Raw genomic sequence first — 19,027 nt, 5'->3', positions numbered from 1 at the left:
AAATAAAGAAGAAAAAACTAAACAATATTACGCTATATTTTTGTTGATTTAAAACATAGATCTAATTTGATCTTTGATGTCAAATGGCTGCAAATATTTTTTTTGATGACACAATTATCAAAGTTGATGCAGAAATGGAATATTCCCGATTCAGTCGATTTATCGTAGCTGCCGGGAACAGCTAGTATGATATCTTCGTCAATATATATGTTCCTGATCGTAGTGAAAGAAATCTTGATACAGAACAATACATATACTTATTTTGTAATGATCAAGGAAATGATCCCATATTTTTTCTGAAGGCATATTATACATGCTTAAAGGGCTATCTTCTGATATTTTATTTTAAAATTTTATCCGTTAATGTTCTTTCTGTTCAGTCACTCAAAAGAGCTATTTTTCTATGCCGTACACTTATCTAGTTTGCACAATCTTTAGTTTAAAAAATATTGTGACCCATACTTTCATATCATGATGGCATATTTTATAAATAGCATAATATAAACCTAGTGTTGGCCAAGTAATTGAAAAAAAAAATCGTTTTTGATTACGACCCTTTATCTACCTAATTTGCTAAATAATGTTTATTTCCTAAAATATTGATATACTTTTTTCTCAACTTTACCTTTTAGATCATGAGCATTGCAAACAGGCTTATCACATGATTTTCCTTTCTCCCCACGTGTAAATATCTAATTACAGCAGGGACATTGAATAAACATCGCGGGACTTAACAGTGTCGCCTTGATATAGTGGATGCTTCGTATGAGCAGAGACATATAATACATGTATTATATGTCTCTGGTATGAGTGTCAGAGTCAATATAGAAGAAAGTGAGTCGGGGAAAAATGTGAAACTTAGTTGATCTTAGTTGAAAGCAATCTAATCAAAATATAGATCTCTGATTTGGTTATCCTCATATCAGCACGCGAGTTCAAAAAAATATATCAGATTGAGTTGCATGAATGTTGCTCGAACATCCAGGGACCACAGATGTTTCATGTCAAATATTCGCCTCAAAACATACTCTGCCTCCCTTGTCATAATTAATGACACTGTTAGATTGTTCATCACTGCCGGAAAATCATAATATTTGTTTTTCATGAAAAGATATGATATCAAGTTTTCATTTTCCAATTTTTCAATGTAAAACAAGGAATACAAATGGACGGTGACATCATATAAAATGGTCTCAACCTCAAAGGAATCTATCGTCCTGAACATGCATGAAGTCATTTGCCACTGGATATTAAGCAATCTATGGTTTTCGTCTGACTTGATTATCATGTTGATAGCGGCGCATGCTAATTTAGACTTGGAAATCTATAGTTGATATTAAGTTCATGTCATCGTGATCTCCAAGTACTTCAGTTTATATCCCTTCTTTTTCGTTACCATTAAATTTATGTTTAGCTTATGATTTATTTATACTCTTTCGTAATTTTCAATAATTTTAGGTAGACATTTCCAAACTGCTGCTGCTGATGTTGTTTCTTAATCATGTTAATCAAAACAAACTCTTGCGAAATAACATGCTCGGCTTGCACATATATACTTGATATATACACTCACTAGATTAAGGTCGTTGGCTTTTATTAATCAACAAACTATACTACTAGCAAAAAAGGAGAACGTAATGAGTGATAAAAATCAAGGTAAGTTGGTTGTAACTGTTAATTAGTTTTTATTGCAATAAATGTACAAAATCATGTATGTGTTTAAATGTAAATAAATCTGGGTAAACTGGATAGAGGTTTCTATTATGATCTTTCAAACTTTTATTGGATATCTGATAATGCGTTGATGACTGAAATGCCAAACTTATCTTTATTCAATACACACAAATGCTCATGATACTAATCTATCAATAGCGTTGGGGAAATGACGACTTTACATGTATTAAAGTTTTTTAATACATTTAGCCAGGTTCCATACCATGGAAAACGCATGTATCAGACTACACACGTGCATGCTACATGTACAACATATACAAATCGATATTGTTTGTGTAGTATACTATATTGTTCATGATGATAGTTTACTCAGAAATTTCTTCGAGGAATGGGAAACCGTCACTATAATATATTTATGGAATTGCTGTCGTTTATTTTGTACAATAGTTGTCTTATTATCAGAAGGCTTCAAATGTTTGTACTCCAATCAAGGAATTGTATATATTAAATATACAATTCCTTGCTCCAATACATATGATAAAGATGCAAAACTGAGATGAAATATTTGATTACTTTAATATAAAACTGAAATGTTAACTATGATCTATTGATTAGATCGATTACACGTCAAACATCATTAACAATTCGTATACAATAACAGTAATTATTTGTCTTTCTGTATTCCTGTTTCTAACTATACAAATCCTTGATATAACATATTGAATTATATATAAAGTGCATGCTCAAATTATATTGATTCAAATTCATGTCTGCTTATTGTTGGTTAATATAAACAATGTAAGATAAACAATAATAACTACATTTTCAAAATTTGGAATTATATGATAGAGTTGGGCCTTTTTTAACATATTAAAATACACATTATGAGTAAATACCGCACGATGGTCTGTACAGATGTACATATATACACTTTCTCGTCTCTTTAGTTCTTTTGTGGATATTAAAAAATATTGAAACCAACAACATATGTTAAAATTCCAGTTATTTGGATCGACCCTTACATCGTAGAAGGTACCAATCGGATTTCCACCCAAATTTACAGCATTTTTTATATATGCAGTCATTTCTCGTGTACTCTTTGTCAGTTGCATAATTAGTCTAAATAAATTAGTGCACACGTATCAATAAATAAAAAAATTCGAATAATTATGATATTCCTGAATCAATCAAATATTTTAATACTAAGATTATCAAAGAGTATGAAATATATAAGATCGACGATGTCACATTCAGACCCTAAGAGTCCTTCACCACCAGTCAATAGTTCCTTCTAATGTGCACTTTCATTTTAATTCAACATTTCGACTTGAGATATTTTCTTTTCCCTTGATGGATATGCTTTTAATATTACTTCAAGTCTGTCATCTCATTTGCATTTTATTTTCACGTCCTTTGTTCGTATTCTTCAGATAAAGGAATAGTTAATAGACAATGTGTGTACTAAGTGGCTTTTTGTTGTGGGGATGTATAAGTACCCTGCCACGCCCACTCTGCTTTGTATCGATCTGACGAGTTAAGCCCTTTTCAACTGATTTTTATAGTTTGTTCTTATGTTGTACTGTTACACCACTGGCCTAGGTTATGGGGAGGGTTGGCGCGCCTTCAAACTAGTTTAACCCCGCCACATCCTGTATGTGCCTGTCCCAAGTCAGGAGCCTGTAATTCAGTGGTTGTCGTTTGTTGCTGTATATCATATTTGTTTTTCGTTCATTATTTTGTACATAAATCAGGCCGTTAGTTTTCTCGTTTGAATTGTTTTATATTTGTCATTTCGGGGCCTTTTATAGCTGACTATGCGGTATGGGTTTTAATCATTGTTGAAGGCCATACGTTGACCTATAGTTGTTAATTTCTGTGTCATTTGGTCTCTTGCGGAGAGTTGTCTCATTGGCAATCAAACTACATCTTCTTATTTTCAAATGTAATACACAATAACTAATCCTCATACACCAATTCATAGATTTTTCTTAATAATAGATATATTATTTGGTCAACAACGGAAATGTCCACTGTCAATGGCTGTTGTAATAAAAAGAATTAAGTTTTTGGTGGACATTTGTTACCAACAAATCGGTTAATTCAGGAAATTTCACACTTTTAAGAATAGTGCATTGAGGCATAATTTTGACTTCAAAGACTCTTTTCTATGTAAAAAAAGAAACAAATGGTCACCGTGGCAAATGATCATTAAAAAAAGGTTACAAAAGAAATCCTTCTAATTGTGATGGCCTAGGCTATGTTTATTTACTCATTCGTTTTTGTTGTTGTTGGTTGAATTGAAGTTATTGACAGCAAATCTGATTTTCAATATCATACAGACGATACTTTAAATTAGCACTGTGAATGTCTCCAAAGCAATTCAAGTTAGATATTAACTTTTTGTTAGAAAAACAGAACAGTATCATAGCAAGGGTTTTACTTGGTTATCATATCAATCTCACATGCATATAAGAATAAGCAGGACGACTTCATTAACTTCACTACTATATATAATATATATATATATATACAGGTCTCTTGTAGACAGGCACACATATTAAAGCGCATACTATTCTCGTCTATACTTTATGTATGTCAGATGTCTTGTACTATCGTGTCATTGGTGGTGCTATATCTGAGTCTGGTAACATGGTTTGTCCTTTGTCTAAAAAAGAATTACCATATTTCTAAGCATGATGTGACTACTGGTTTGCTCTTGAATGGCTTGCATGGATACTTACTGCAGATTTTATTGACTCCTTCTTTTGATTGACAACAAAACTCTTTTTACTATTACTACTGTGGTCTGTCAAGTTATGTGGGGGTATTTACTTGAAGGTTTTGGAGCTTACTTTAATGTCTGTTAAAGTCCCTTGAATTTGATGATGTAGGAAATGAACCCTGCATTCATTGCAGAAAAAAAAATTTCTGAGTCATACAAATATATCTTTTTTTTAATTGCTGTTTTTAAGTAATTAATGTTTTTTTTTCTCTCAGACAAAAATGGATTAGGCGACTATCCAGCTCAAACTCAGGGATATTATAGTGCTGGTTATACAGGTCAGTACTTCACTGTAAAGAATGAAATAGCGATCCAATAAATTAAAAAAATACTTGCAGTACAATTTATAGTTTTTGTCAGTTTAAAGTATACATTATGATCATTAAAGTTCTGAAAAGGAAAAGACAATTAAACAATTGTATGTCTTTTTTCTAGCAGTTAATAAATATTTCATGAAAGGTTATTTAGATAAGGTAATTCGATAAATAAATTTAAAAAAAAACAAATTGCGTTGTGTGAATTTTAGAAAAACCTAACCAACCACCGCCTTACGATAGCAATATACAAGGGTATGGTCAACCACAAGGTTATGCACAGCCTCCGCATCCACAGGGATATAGCCAACCACCTGGATATGCACAACCTCCACCTCCCCAAGGATACAGTCAACCAGCTGGCTACCAACAAGTACCCCAAAGCTATACACAACAAGGCTACCCACAAACACAACATTATGGAAACCAACCAGTGTATGGAGGTCAAGGACATAATGTTATTGTAAGTTTGAACCCATATTTACATAAACCAAAAAACTTAAAGAAAGGTACTTATTGATTATGAATAAACGGATATGCGATGTATACATCAATAAGGCAGCATCCCAAGAACACAATTACTTCCCCCTTAAAAACAAAACCTATTTACATTCGTAATCTAGTTAACTTGCAATGATAATTCATGTCCAATTCCGGAGCCATCACTTAAATACTAATAGATGAATTAAAGCAATTGACATAACCTTCATGTCTATGTCTTGAAGCAACTAGGTATCGATATACTAGTATAATTATAAGTTCTGGTATTGACGACATTCATTTTATTCCATTCTTCGTCCTTTTCTTTTGGTATAGGACCGTCCAATCCAAGCCTTATAGACTGTCTACTTAGGTCTTGTAACATAATCTACCCACTCAAAATTATGGATGCAATGAGTCCAAATGGGTAGAATTTATAGAACCTATTGTAAAAGTTATTTCGCGCTTTGCCATTTTCTCCTCCTCGAGCTTGACTTGATATTTGATTGGGTCATCATTCACGTCTCCTTTTGGTCGGTCGGCTAAGCTGTGTTTTACTTCAAAGCTACAAAGAATGGTGCTCGTTCAAAATCGAGCGCTTTGCTCATAACAGCGCATATGTAATGTTGAGGTAAATTGTAATTTCCCCTTTGTCTGTTTTATGACGATACGCCTTTGACATACTCACGTTGTAACGAGTTCAGTTTCAATGAATATTATTTTCGATAAAAAATTCAGTTTTGGAGAAATTATTTTTTTTTTTGTTGCATCAATTATGATTTTGAACGAATTTCAATGAAAACGCTGTCTGGTCAAGGACCTTTGGTTTTTTAGGATCAAAAACATACTAGTAAAACGACATTTTTAAACCAATAATCTGCCCGACTTGAATTAATTTATACAGTTTGTGTATCCCAGTGCCCTATGTTTCCTAGGCCTCAGTGTGGTTGCAATCTAGACGCTTTTGTTGATTTTCACTAAAATCTCTATTTTTGACCTATTTTGGATGTAAATGACTTATTTTTTAGCAAAGCTTGATAAAAGTAGTTCTTACATGGTCTTTTCATCAACTTGAAACAAATTGCCTAATATTCAGGGCCAATTAGGGCCCTTACCTAAATTATTCTTTATGGTTGTCAGAGTATTTCTGTCAAAATCCATTCGAACATGCATTATTTCAATCTATTCTTATTTAATTTATATATTCGTGTCATCGCTTATCTATTAAACAAAAACAAGAAATGATTGAATGAAAATATACATCAATACTTTAACCATATATTTACCTAATCAAAAGACAGTAATTGTATAATATTGTATAGCAATAACAGAAACCGTATACATTTTTGCAATCTTTATGCATACCTTTACTTTATTACAGGTTGCACAGCCTGTGCCTGTAACTTCGGTAATGACTACCTCACAGCCAAGACCAACCAACTGGTTAGTTCCAGCAATCCTGACATGTCTATGCTGCTTCTGGCCAACTGGAATATGTGCTATATTAGCTGCTCGTAGTGTAAGTGTTTCTGTATAGATTTCTCTCTATAAACCTCAGGCAATCTTGAAGGTATTTTTGGAGTAAAGATACAATGTTTAATAATAACTTCACTTTGATGAAGCTTAACTACGCGTATTTTATGTCTTGTCGCACAATTCATCCCAAACGGAAACCGAACCAGATACTAAGTTAGTTTTACCCCTTTTCATTCCATAGTATATTGATAGATAAGTTCGGCATTCTTTAAATCTATATTTATTTACAACGTAAGTAAAGAAGTATATGTCTATGATCAATACTGAGTTACGTAAGGTTTAATTATGCCAAAGAGCAAACTGTGATGACTAAAAAAAAAAAAACACCAACTATATATATATATATATATAGTGCATCACTGTTTTGCTTATCCTGTGGCACTGCTATAAGCTGCGGTTGTCCTCGGCAAAAGTTTGGTAATTATGTGCGGATATATAGGTCAGCATAAATCAAAATTTAGAATGGAACCAAAGAGCTACCGTAAACGGTTATTCAGTGATAATTATTCGCTTGATTTCACACATTCTAAAATCCCATATTTATGGAACGCCACAGCTGTCTTATGTGGAACTCTGATATTACGTTATATTGTTTTATTATTACTTGGTGATACTTTGTCTTTACATAATATGGTTTTGACATTACGTAATAATGTTTTGATATAACTCAATATGGAATAGTCATTACTTAATGATATTTCGATATTACACGATATGGTTTCGTATTGACTTGATATAGTTTTGTCATTACTTAATATGGTTTTGTCATTACTCGATGTGGTTTCACCATTATTTAATGTGGTTGTGTCATTAGGCAATGTGGTTTTAACATTACTTGATGTGTATGTGACTTAACGTAATGTAGTTGTTTCATTACATGATATGGTTTTGTTATTTCGTAATGATGATTTGCCAATTCTTTATATGGCTTTAACGTTACGTAATTATGTTTCAAAATTAGACGATTTTACACTACATGATGTGTTTGTTTCAGTATTTGATGTGGTCCTGTCATTCTTTGATGTGGTTATCACATTACTTGATGAGGTAAAACCACGTGACCAATTCGGAAACACTAGACGTTCTATTTTTAAATAGATTTCCATGTTTTATGTGCCTTAGATAAGTGTGGCCATCCATCGAGTTAGAGTGCAAATTAAAGTTCGCGTTACTGTTCGAGTTAAACTTTGAAATAGTCTCGATTTCGAGTTAGAATTCAAGCCATTATTGGAATTAAAGTTCTAATTAGCATTGAGTTTCGAGTTGAACTTTGAGTTTGAGTCACATTTAAAGGTAGAGTTCGAGTTACAATTCGAGTTCAAATTTGAATTCGAGTCACCTTTTGAGGTAGAGTTCGAGTTAGACTCGAATTTGAGTCTCATTTAGATTAAGATTTCGAGTTGAAATTCGATTTATCTAATATGAGTTCGTATGTAAATTTTCTAACGCGGATCAAGGGTTTTTGCTCGGGCTTCCGAAAAAAGGGTTAAGGGGTATGCGTACAAAAGATAATCAATGTTACAGTATACAAACCACCACATAGAAATCGAAATAAAGTTAGATGTGGTGTGATTGCCAATGAGACAACTATCCACCAGAAATTTAATGCAGTGGATGTAAGCAACCATAGGCAACCGCACAGCCTCAAACATACCATATTGTCGGCTGCAAAAGGCCACAAGGTGAAAATGTGAAACAATTCAAATGAGAAAACTAACGGTCTAATTTATAACTAAACAATCTACGAAAAACAAATATGACACACATGAAACAACGACAACCATTGAACTACAGGCTCCTGACTTGGGGCAGGCACATAAAGAAAGTGTACGTGGCGGACTTTAACATGTATGTGAGCGCTAAACCCTAACCTAACCTCGGACTGTAGTGTAACAGCACAACATAAGAAAAAAAATGTAAAAAACAGTTTCAATTGGCTTAACTCAATAGATCGGTATGACTGGGTAATATAAATTCATTGGGGACGATCTCGGGTGCTCCGGAAGGGTAAGCAGATTCTGCTCAACGTGTTGCACCCGTCGTGTTATTCGTGAAAGTACAAACCCAGTGATTTTGTTTTATTTGGTAGTTCACATTCGAGGAAAAGATGACGGGATTGTGGTTACGACAACTGGAACATATCCGTTGTGACCTGTGAAACAGATATTCCAAAAAGTTTTTTTTTTCAATTAGTGCGAGGTATATCAGAGAATGCAATTTATGAAAATAAAAGATTGATACTCGTATATGTTCAAATGATCATACACGCTAAAAAAAAATCGGAGAATTCTTATTATTTTTTAGAATTGATGCTTTGTCGCTTAGTCCGATCGCCCCTTTTCCATGTAACTTTAGTGTGAGTTGATTTAAAGTGTCTCATTTGTTGACAATAAAGTACAAGTATTTTGATTTGTGTCGAGCCTGCGACATTAATGTAGCGGCAGTGAGACACAACAAACCTATATTCCGTCGTCGGTAGTGGCGTAGGCGTCTTCATCATTTATATCGTTAGGTGTCTCGTTTGAATTGATCTAACAAAAAATCATGTACAGTCAACATTACGCTTTTACACTGACAGCAGCAATATCAGGCGAGACGCAGGGTTCCGTGGAATCTTTTACGAATTTATCATAATACTGCTTCCATTTGAGAACTAAGGAAAAAAAAAACGGCAGGACCAAGTGGTTTGGGGATATCCCCCTTATGTCCGAAATACTGTTAATTTTTTAGTACTTTTTTCTTATTTTGTCTAGCGTTCCCCTTTTTCATACCAAATAACTCTGAACAACAACTCGAACTTTAATTTGAACTTTAACACAGTGGATAGCGATACTCATCCAAAGCACATTAAACAAATGACATATGGAAATCGGTTTATAGAGCATATTTTTTTCCGAAATGGTCACGTGGTTTTTACCTCATCAAGTAATGTGATAACCACACCAAAGAATGACAGGATCACATCAAATACTGAAACAAACACATCATGTAGTGTAAAATCGTCAAATTTTGAAATATCATTACGTAATGTTAAAGCCATATAAAGAATTGGCAACTCATCATTACGAAATAACAAAACCACATCATGTAATGAAACAACTACATTACTTTAAGTCACATACACATCAAGTAATGTTAAAACCACATTGCCTAATGACACAACCACATTAAATAATGGTGAAACCACATCGAGTAATGACAAAACCATATTAAGTAATATTATTAATTCGTATTTTTTAACTAATTTGATTCGTTTAGAGATAGTCACATGTTAAACTATATTTTCGAAGGTAGAGAGAAAACGGCGGATAGCAAAAAGCATATTGCACAGCAAAAAGCATATTGCACGGATATTTATAGAATATCTAAAAACCGATATACTTTGTGACGTCATGTAATGAATTTCATGATATTGTTAAAAGTTTTATAAAAAAAATATCTATGATTGATTATTTGAAGAAAAAAAATCTTCATATACATAAGATGTAAAAAAAAAAGTAAATGAAATAACAATTTATATGTTGTTATTGTCTAGGAGACAATATGATATCTATAAAATTCCAACAAAATCAAAAAATCAATCAGGATCTTGATACAAATATGGTCGGAAATTAATAATATAACAATTATAGCCTATTGATGAGGTCAATACAGGATATATCGACCCAAAGAAGTATATCGACCTCGGACTTCGTCCTCAGTCAATATACTTCTTTCAGGTCAATATATCCTTGTATCGACCTCATACAAAGGCTATAATTGTATAATGACAAAACTATATCAAGTCAATACGAAACCATATCGTAAAATATTGAAATATCATTAAGTAATGACTATTCCATATTAACTGAGTTATATCAAAACATCATTACGTAATGACAAAACCATATTTTGTAAAGACAAAATATCATCAAGTAATAATAAAACAACATAACGTATATTTTAACTAATTTGATTCGTTCAGGGATAGTCACATGTTAAACTATATTTTCGATGGTATTTAGAAAACGGCGGATAGCAAAAAGCATATTGCATAGCAAAAAGCATATTGCACGGTTATTTTTAGAATATTTAAAAACCGATATACTTTGTGACGTCATGTAATGAATTTCATGATACTGTTAAAAGATTTATAAAAAAAATATCTATGATCGATTATTTGAAGAAAAAAAATCTTCAAATACATAAGATGTAAAAAAAAACAACATATAAAGTAAATGAAATAACAGCTAAATAATATGTTGTTATTGTCTATGAGACAATATGATATCTATAAAATTCCAACAAAATCAAATGACGATTTTGATACAAATATGGTCGGAAATTAATAATATAACAATTATAGCCTATGTATGAGGTCAATACAGGATATATCGACCCAAAGAAGTATATCGACCTCGGACTTCGTCCTCAGTCAATATACTTCTTTCAGGTCAATATATCCTTGTATCGACCTCATACAAAGGCTATAATTGTATAATATCAGAGTTCCACATAAGACAGCTGTGGCGTTCCACACAATTTGAACCATACCAATAGGTTCGCATTTTAAACGTTAATTGGACTGTTAATTTTTTCATTACAAACCGTGACATGCGTCAATTTTTCAGGGAAATTGCCAGAATCTATATTTACAAATTTTCCACCAATACTTTTTATACGACCGCAAAAATTTTGCGGTCGTATATTGGTATGACGTTGGCGTCGTCGTCGTCGTCGTTGTCGTCGTCATCGTCCGGCGTCATCGTCCGAAGACACATTGGTTTTCGCACTCTAACTTTAGTTTAAGTGAATGGATCTCTATGAAATTTTACCATAAGGTTCAATACCACAAAAGGAAGGTGGGGATTGATTTTGGGGGTTATGGTACCAACAGTTAAGGAATTAGGGGCCAAAAATAAGCATTTTTGTAACTTCCAGACAATAACTTGTGTGTAAGTGTATGGATCTCTCTGACATTGTACCACAAGGTTCCATATCACAAAGGGAAAGCTGGAATTGATTTTGGGGGTAATTCCTCAAAATTTTAGGAATGGGGGCCAAAAAAGGGGAAAAAAACAAGCATTTTTCTAGTTTCATGACAATAACTTGTGTGTAAGTGTTTGAATATTTCTGAAATTGTACTACAAGGTTCCATATCACAAAGGGAAAGCTGGAATTGAGTTTGGGGGCAATTGCCCGAAACGTTTAGGGATTGGGGGCCAAAAAGGGGCCAAAGATAAGCATTTTTCTAGTTTCCAGACAATAACTTGTGTTCAAGTGTATGGATCGTTCTGAAATTGTACTACAAGGTTCCATATCTCAAAGGGAAAGCTGGGTTTGAGTTTGGGGGTAATTGTTCTAAACGTTTAGGAATTTGGGGCCAAAAAGGGGCCAAAAATAAGCATTTTTCTAGTTTCCAGACAATAACTTTTGTTCAAGTGTATGGATCTCTCTGAAATTGTACTGCAAGGTACCATACCACAAAGGGAAGGCTGGGATTGAGTTTGGGGGTGATGAATCATAAGGGGGTTCAAAAAATTTTTGGGGGGATTTTTTTTTTTCCTTTTTTTTCCTTTTTTTTTCTTTTAATATTTTCCATTTTAAGTTGGTTATTTCTGATTTATATTTAAAAGCAAATAATAATGATATGGTAGGAGATATACACCAAACAGGATGTGTAAATTATTATATAATAAGTATTGTGCAATAGCAAGAAATTTTCAATTGCACAGTATTACACAATAGCAAGAAATCTTCAATTGCACAGTACAGTATTGCGCAATAGCAAGAAATCTTCAATTTCACAGTATTGCGCAATAGCAAGAAATATCCAATATCACAATATTGCGCAATAGCAAGAAATTGTCAATTGTACAGTATTGTGCAAAAGAAGATACTTCGTATAAATTGCTTATTTCTTGACCAATTTCAATGGGGTTTTATTCTTGAATTCTTGGGGGTTCTTTAATATGCTGAATCTAACCGTGTATTAAGTTTTTGGATTTTGGGCCCCGTTTTTAAATTGGTCCATATTGAGGTCCAAAGGGTCCAAAATTAAACTTTGTTTGATTTCATCAAAAATTGAATTATTTGGGTTCTTTGATATGCCGAATCTAACCGTGTATTTAGATTCTTAATTTTTGGTTCCGTTTTCAAATTGGTATACATTAAGGTCCAAAGGGTCCAAAATTAAACTTAGTTTGATTTTAACAAAAATTTAATTCTAAGGGTTCTTTGATATGCTGAATCTAAACATGTATTTAGATTTTTGATTTTGGGCCCAGTTTTCAAGTTGGTCCAAATCGGGGTCCAAAATTAAAGTTTGTTTGATTTCAACAAAAATTGAATATATGGAGTTCTTTGATATGCTGAATCTAACCATGTATTTAGATTTTTGATTTTTGGGCCCCGTTATCAACTTTGTCCACATTGAGGTCAAAAGGGTCCAAAATTAAACTTTGTTGATTTCATCAAAAATTGAATTCTTGGGGTTCTTTGATATGCTGAATCTAACCATGTATTTAGATTTTGGATATTGGACCATAATAGGTGAATGTCCAATTTAAAATTTTTAAGTTCTTAGACCACATTCATTCTGTCTCAGAAACCTATGCTGTGTCAAATATTTAATCACAATCCAAATTCAGAGCTGTATCAAGCTTGAATGTTGTGTCCATACTTGCCCCAACTGTTCAGGGTTCGACCTTTGCGATCGTATCAAGCTGCGCCCTGGGAGCATTTTATTCTATTTTTGCTTCAAGAAATACTTGGTAATAAGATACTTTTCAACTCCTTAATATAGACCTGATATTTTTCATAAATATTTACCTTAGATAGGATTCAGTTAATGAGAGTAATATTATTATTTATATTTGAAAGTTGTTAAAAAAAAAACCCAATTAGAAATATACGTAAATAAAATTTCATAAACGGGCTTCGTGTCTTTTTCCATGTATAGTTCTATTATTAGTCTTTGAAATTCTATCGACTGTGCAAACGAACTTGTAAAAGCTTCAGTAAGTTTAATCGTCTTCTTAAGTGTGCATACCATACATACGCTTAAATATTATATAGGATTAAACACATTTTTAAACGTTTTTAATCCTTACAATTCTTAATCTAAACATTTCGGTTTTTCTTCTTTCAACTTCAACTTTCTTTGAACCTAGGGATTTCATTAATGTGTACTATCGCGCATTAATATAGCATAGTGAAGTCTACATAGTATTTAAAAAGGTTACGAACATGGTCTATCGAAGTGTACACCAAGTAAAAACATTCTAACGGACCAATCACATTCAAGTATTTGTAGATATGAAAATCACATAAGAATTATTTAAAGATGAAACTGGCAATATATTAAATTATTTTTTTATTTTATTTTATCAGGCTAACCAAGCAGCTGATGACGGTAACATGCAATTTGCTCAGGAAAAGGCAATTAAAGCTAGGAATTTGATAATCATAACTGTTATACTTGGTGCCGTATGCCTTGCAGTATTCATAGTCTTGAGAGTAATGGCATACTCATCGAGTTCCTCCTATTATGGCTAATTAGGAATTGAAGTATCTCTGACCTCAATGCAGCATTATAGACTATAGTAATTTTTGCATTTACGTTTGTGTCATGAATTCCAGTACATTGTATTTTATGACAGTATAATTTTGTAGTTGAACATTTAGCATTATTATAAAATATTATTGTTTAAATTAATTTTAAATGTTGAAGTTGTAAAGTTTTTGTCCAATACAGTTTAAAATATGCTGTCTACATATTAATATAAAAATAAGAATATGGGTTCGATTGCCAATGAGACCAAATGACGTAGGAGTTATTATAACAACTGTAGTTCACCGTACGACTTTCAACAATGAGCAAAATCCATATCGCATATGGAGCAAGCTATGAAAGGCCCCGAAATGACAAATGTAAAACAATTTAAGCGAGAAAACTAACGGTTTGATTTATGTACAAAACAATAAACGAAAACCAAATATGATACACAGCATTAAACGACAACCACTGAATTGCAGGCTCTTGACAGGCATATACAGAATGTGGCGGGGTTAAAAATATATACAGGCTCCCGCTATCATGATGTTTAAAGGTCCATGGTCAGAAACAGTTGGAAAAGTTTTCATTTGAGGAATTAAGTGTTCTTCAACACTAATTTATTCCAAAATCTGTTAATTTAAAATTGACCCTAGACAATTTTGGTCGTATGATTTGTTCATTTGCTTATCCATCTAATTACACATACATATTTGGCTATTAAAACTTTTGGTTGTTTCATTTAGTCTTGATATAGCTAAACCAGGAAAAGTACTTGATAATTAATTCCATATCTCAGTTTTAATTTTACCGTTCTGAGTGTGTGATTATGAATGGCAGTCTGAGAGTGGAATCTTTTCATTAAATTTATATTATATTATATTATATTTATATTAAATTAAGGTCTTATTGAAAGTCCTCATTTTCCCATAGCAAATATCCCCGCGTAACCGTACATAGATATAAGAAGATGTGGTATGAGTGCCAATGAGACAACTCTCTATCCAAGTCAAAATTTATAAAAGTAAACCATTATAGGTCAAAGTACGGTCTTCAACACGGAGCCTTGGCTCACACCGAGCAGCAAGCTATAAAGGGCCACAAAAAATTACAAGTGTAAAACCATTCAAACGGGAAAACCAAGGATCTAATCTATATAAAAAACGAGAAACGAGAAACTCTTATGAACCACATCAACAAACAACAACTACTGAACATCAGCTTCCTGACTCAGGACAGGTGCAAACAATTGCAGCGGGTTTAAACGTTTTAATGGTACCAAACCTTCACCCTTATCTGAAACAATAGTGTAACATCACAACATAGAAAGACACACTATAAAATATCAATTGAAATGGCTTAACTCAATCAAAAGACATATTAACACCAGTGAACATACACTGAACAAAAAAATTTGATCTACGATACCGTGAATGTAAATACAAAATAAATAAACTAAAGGAAGAATAATTAAAGTAACATGTTATACCGCTGTGAAATGTTAAACAATTTACGACAAACAATATGCTTGAACAAAAATATCAGCAATTTGCAATTACTTTAAACACAGGTAAATGAAAATAATTTTGTTGTTAGGTATACGTGTACAGTTCAAATGGAGAAAGGAAATATTTTTACAAAATAAATAATTTTGATGTTCATAGTCCGAAGAAGTGAAAATTTATAGTAATACCAAACACTTATCAAACTGGTATATAGACCAGATATAACCCTGAATAACATTAAATAACAAAAAAGCATTACAATTAGTATCAACAGGTCAAATATACAAGAAAGTACGATTTGAGAGTACTCGCAGTTACTGACAGATAGTTAAAAGCCAAAAACAATTAATAATAAAAAATCATGCATCAGAGACTAAAATCAACTAAAACACATCCCAGGTATTTAGTATTTTAACGTCATGGACAGTCAAAGAAGACGTGACTTGTGCAATGCCAAAAATAAATGTATCGACAGGCAATAGGATAGTTAGGAGTTAACCTCTTTATAGATTAAAATGAACGTGGGTGTGTCTTTATATACCCCGTTTGAAAAGAATACAAATTCAGTTATGTTTTAATTTGCTGATGACAAAATCGATATTAGTGCCAATGTAAACTATATTCAGAGATCTAATTACAACATTGGTAAGATAGCCTTTAATAATAAGTTTGTTTAAAGGTTTGATGAGTTTACACGGATCACATAGTGATTTCCGCGCTTTAAGTACAATGTTACCGTAAAATTTAGGATGTGAAATACCGTTTTTAATCAGTTTTCTACAGGTACAGCCAAATTTACTAATCAAATCTTTGTAACTATGAAAGAATTTAGTAAAAGTTTTACGTAATTTATGGCAACGAAATCCCTGACTTAATAATTTACCAGTGATGCATTGATTACGTTCGTTAAAATCTTTGACATCACTACACACACGGGCATAACGAACGAGTTGGGATATATAAACACCGTATGATGGCGCCAAAGGAACATCGCCGTCTAAAAAAGGAAAATTAACAATAGGGAATGAAAAGTCCATTTTGTATGATGAAGCTTTTGAAGTTGTGAAATTTTGGAACTCGATTAACTTAAAATTGTATAAATTTCAAGATTTCTGCTTTGAAATAGATCAGTGCTTTCTAAATTTATATGCAATATAAATAAACATTGTGTAATAAAAATAATTGTACCGTTAGATTTATCATATTTAATGAAAATAATCACTCAAACTGGCTTTATATTTCTGGTAGATATTTTGAGTCATTTTCTTTAGTTCCGCCCTCAAATCATGACGGAAAGGGCTACTGAAAAGGTGTCTTCAACCTATCTATGCCAACAAAGAAACATCAGAATTCAAGAAAATATCAGTTTTTTTGTTAGTCCTATAATATAAAAATTATGACCTCGGGGTCATAATTTTCCATTATTTTTTTATTTCTGATATTTTCTTTTTATTTATTTTGCTATTTATTAATTTTATTTTTTTTTTATTTTTTTTTCTATCAATGTGTCATCCGACCATTTAAAATATGAAAATATCAGCATTTAAAAGTTAAATAACGAAAATATATAATGAGAAGGCATATATTATAAGACTACCCTGTTACACGTGTGTCATTCTGTATATCGAGAAAAGTGATCGTGAAAGAATAACTAACGGTGGTCAAGCATTGCGATCGGATCGTGAATGCAATTAAGTGTTATTATACTTCAAAATCTGTGAAAAATCTTCTGTATTTTCAAAAGGTGGAACAAACCCCAAAAAAGAATTATGTCTGTCAAAATGATTCAACTTCCTTCATAATAATGTGCACTACGTTAAAGAAAAAATGCAGTACTTTTTAAGAAAACACAAAAGGCGACACGCAACCTTATGAGAATCATTAAGAACAAATCACTTGAAATTTAATCTTAATAAGTGTGTCAGCAAGTCCAGTAAAATAAAAGTATGTTTATATTACTTGAAAAAAGTTCATAATATTTTTGAAAAAGTATAATTTTGTTAATTTTTAAACAAAATTGATCGGGAAAGATCAGGCAACGCATTATTTTGATCGTGAAAGACGAGGCGTGATCTGACTTAGTGATCAGAAAACAACATTTCTCTTTATTATTTGATATACTTTTAATTGGTTGAAGCGTGTAACTACTGCCTAAGAACGTAAATTAACGCTTTTATTTTTTTTGGGGAGTGATAAATATACATTATATAAAAATAATGAGATGTGGTATAATTGCCAATGAAACAACTCCCCACCAGAGACCAAATGACATAGAAGTTAACAACTATAGTTCACCGTACGACTTCAACAATGAGCAGAATCATTAATACCACATAGTCAGCTATAAAAGGCCCCGGAAATAATGTAAAACAATTCAAAAGTAAACTTACGGTCTGATTTATGTAAAAAAAAAACAATGAACGAAATACAAGTATGATATACAGCAACAAACGACAATCACTAAATTGCAGGCTCCTGACTTGGGACAGGCACATACATAATGTGGCCGGGTTAAACATGTTAGCGGCGCCCAACCCTCCCCTAACCTCGGACAGTGGTGTAACAGTACAACATATGAAAAACCTATACAAATCAGTTGAAAAGGGCTTAACTCTTCAGATCGATACAAAGAGAAAAACAAGTAACAAAAACACAGGCAGGACGTGGCAGGGTATTTATATATACCTACAACAACAAAAAAAAACAATCTGATTATACATATATACTCATATTTAACCCTGTTTTCATTTAAGAAGCAATGCAAGGAGCGTACATTGTTGTAAATTGTCGAAAGGTAAATATCTATGTATTTATAATGCTAAATGCATCCACGAATGAGTGAAGCGAGATGGGGTCTGGTGGTTTATCCCTAGTTATATCTTAATGTGTACGTTTTTGTTTTCTGAAGGGTTCATCTTAGATAAAAAAAAAAGTTATATCATTTAACTTTACATAAAGGGTAATAATATATTGAAGATGTTCTTTCCATTAACAATACAAACTTTTCTGATGGGGTCCCATTAATAGTCCTGAACTAGAGATTAGAGACACCACATATACAGCTTCCTCGTTCTAATTTTTAGACTCATATATCCCGAATTTGACTACAGCAGTCATCTCAATACAAAAGTCTATGACAAAAAAGATGATTTCAATTTTGAAATTATAATTTTTCCTCACCTTAGCAGCAATTTTCCATCTT

General features: G+C 32.4%; 1 protein-coding gene across 1 annotated transcript; it reads left to right on the top strand.

Moving 5' to 3' along the window:
• The first annotated feature begins 1,556 nt into the window (after positions 1 to 1,556).
• Positions 1,557 to 14,533, top strand: LOC127705070 (proline-rich transmembrane protein 1-like). Its single transcript, XM_052209346.1, has 5 exons — positions 1,557 to 1,656; positions 4,672 to 4,734; positions 4,983 to 5,233; positions 6,632 to 6,769; positions 14,158 to 14,533. Exons 1-5 carry the CDS (start codon positions 1,638 to 1,640, stop codon positions 14,320 to 14,322), a joined length of 636 nt encoding a protein of 211 aa, XP_052065306.1. The 5' UTR covers positions 1,557 to 1,637; the 3' UTR covers positions 14,323 to 14,533.
• Positions 14,534 to 19,027: the final 4,494 nt, after the last annotated feature.

This window comes from Mytilus californianus, unplaced genomic scaffold (assembly GCF_021869535.1).
Source record: "Mytilus californianus isolate M0D057914Y unplaced genomic scaffold, xbMytCali1.0.p SCAF_6, whole genome shotgun sequence".
Classification (NCBI taxonomy): Eukaryota; Metazoa; Mollusca; class Bivalvia; order Mytilida; family Mytilidae; genus Mytilus; species Mytilus californianus.
Note: the sequence above shows the minus strand (reverse complement) of the source record. Positions and strands in the feature narration are given on the sequence as shown.

Coding starts and splice junctions, on each gene's coding strand:
- LOC127705070 (XM_052209346.1), top strand. Junction 4,735..4,982: donor TTATAGTGCTGGTTATACAG/GTCAGTACTTCA, acceptor TGTGAATTTTAG/AAAAACCTAACCAACCACCG. Junction 6,770..14,157: donor CTATATTAGCTGCTCGTAGT/GTAAGTGTTTCT, acceptor TTATTTTATCAG/GCTAACCAAGCAGCTGATGA.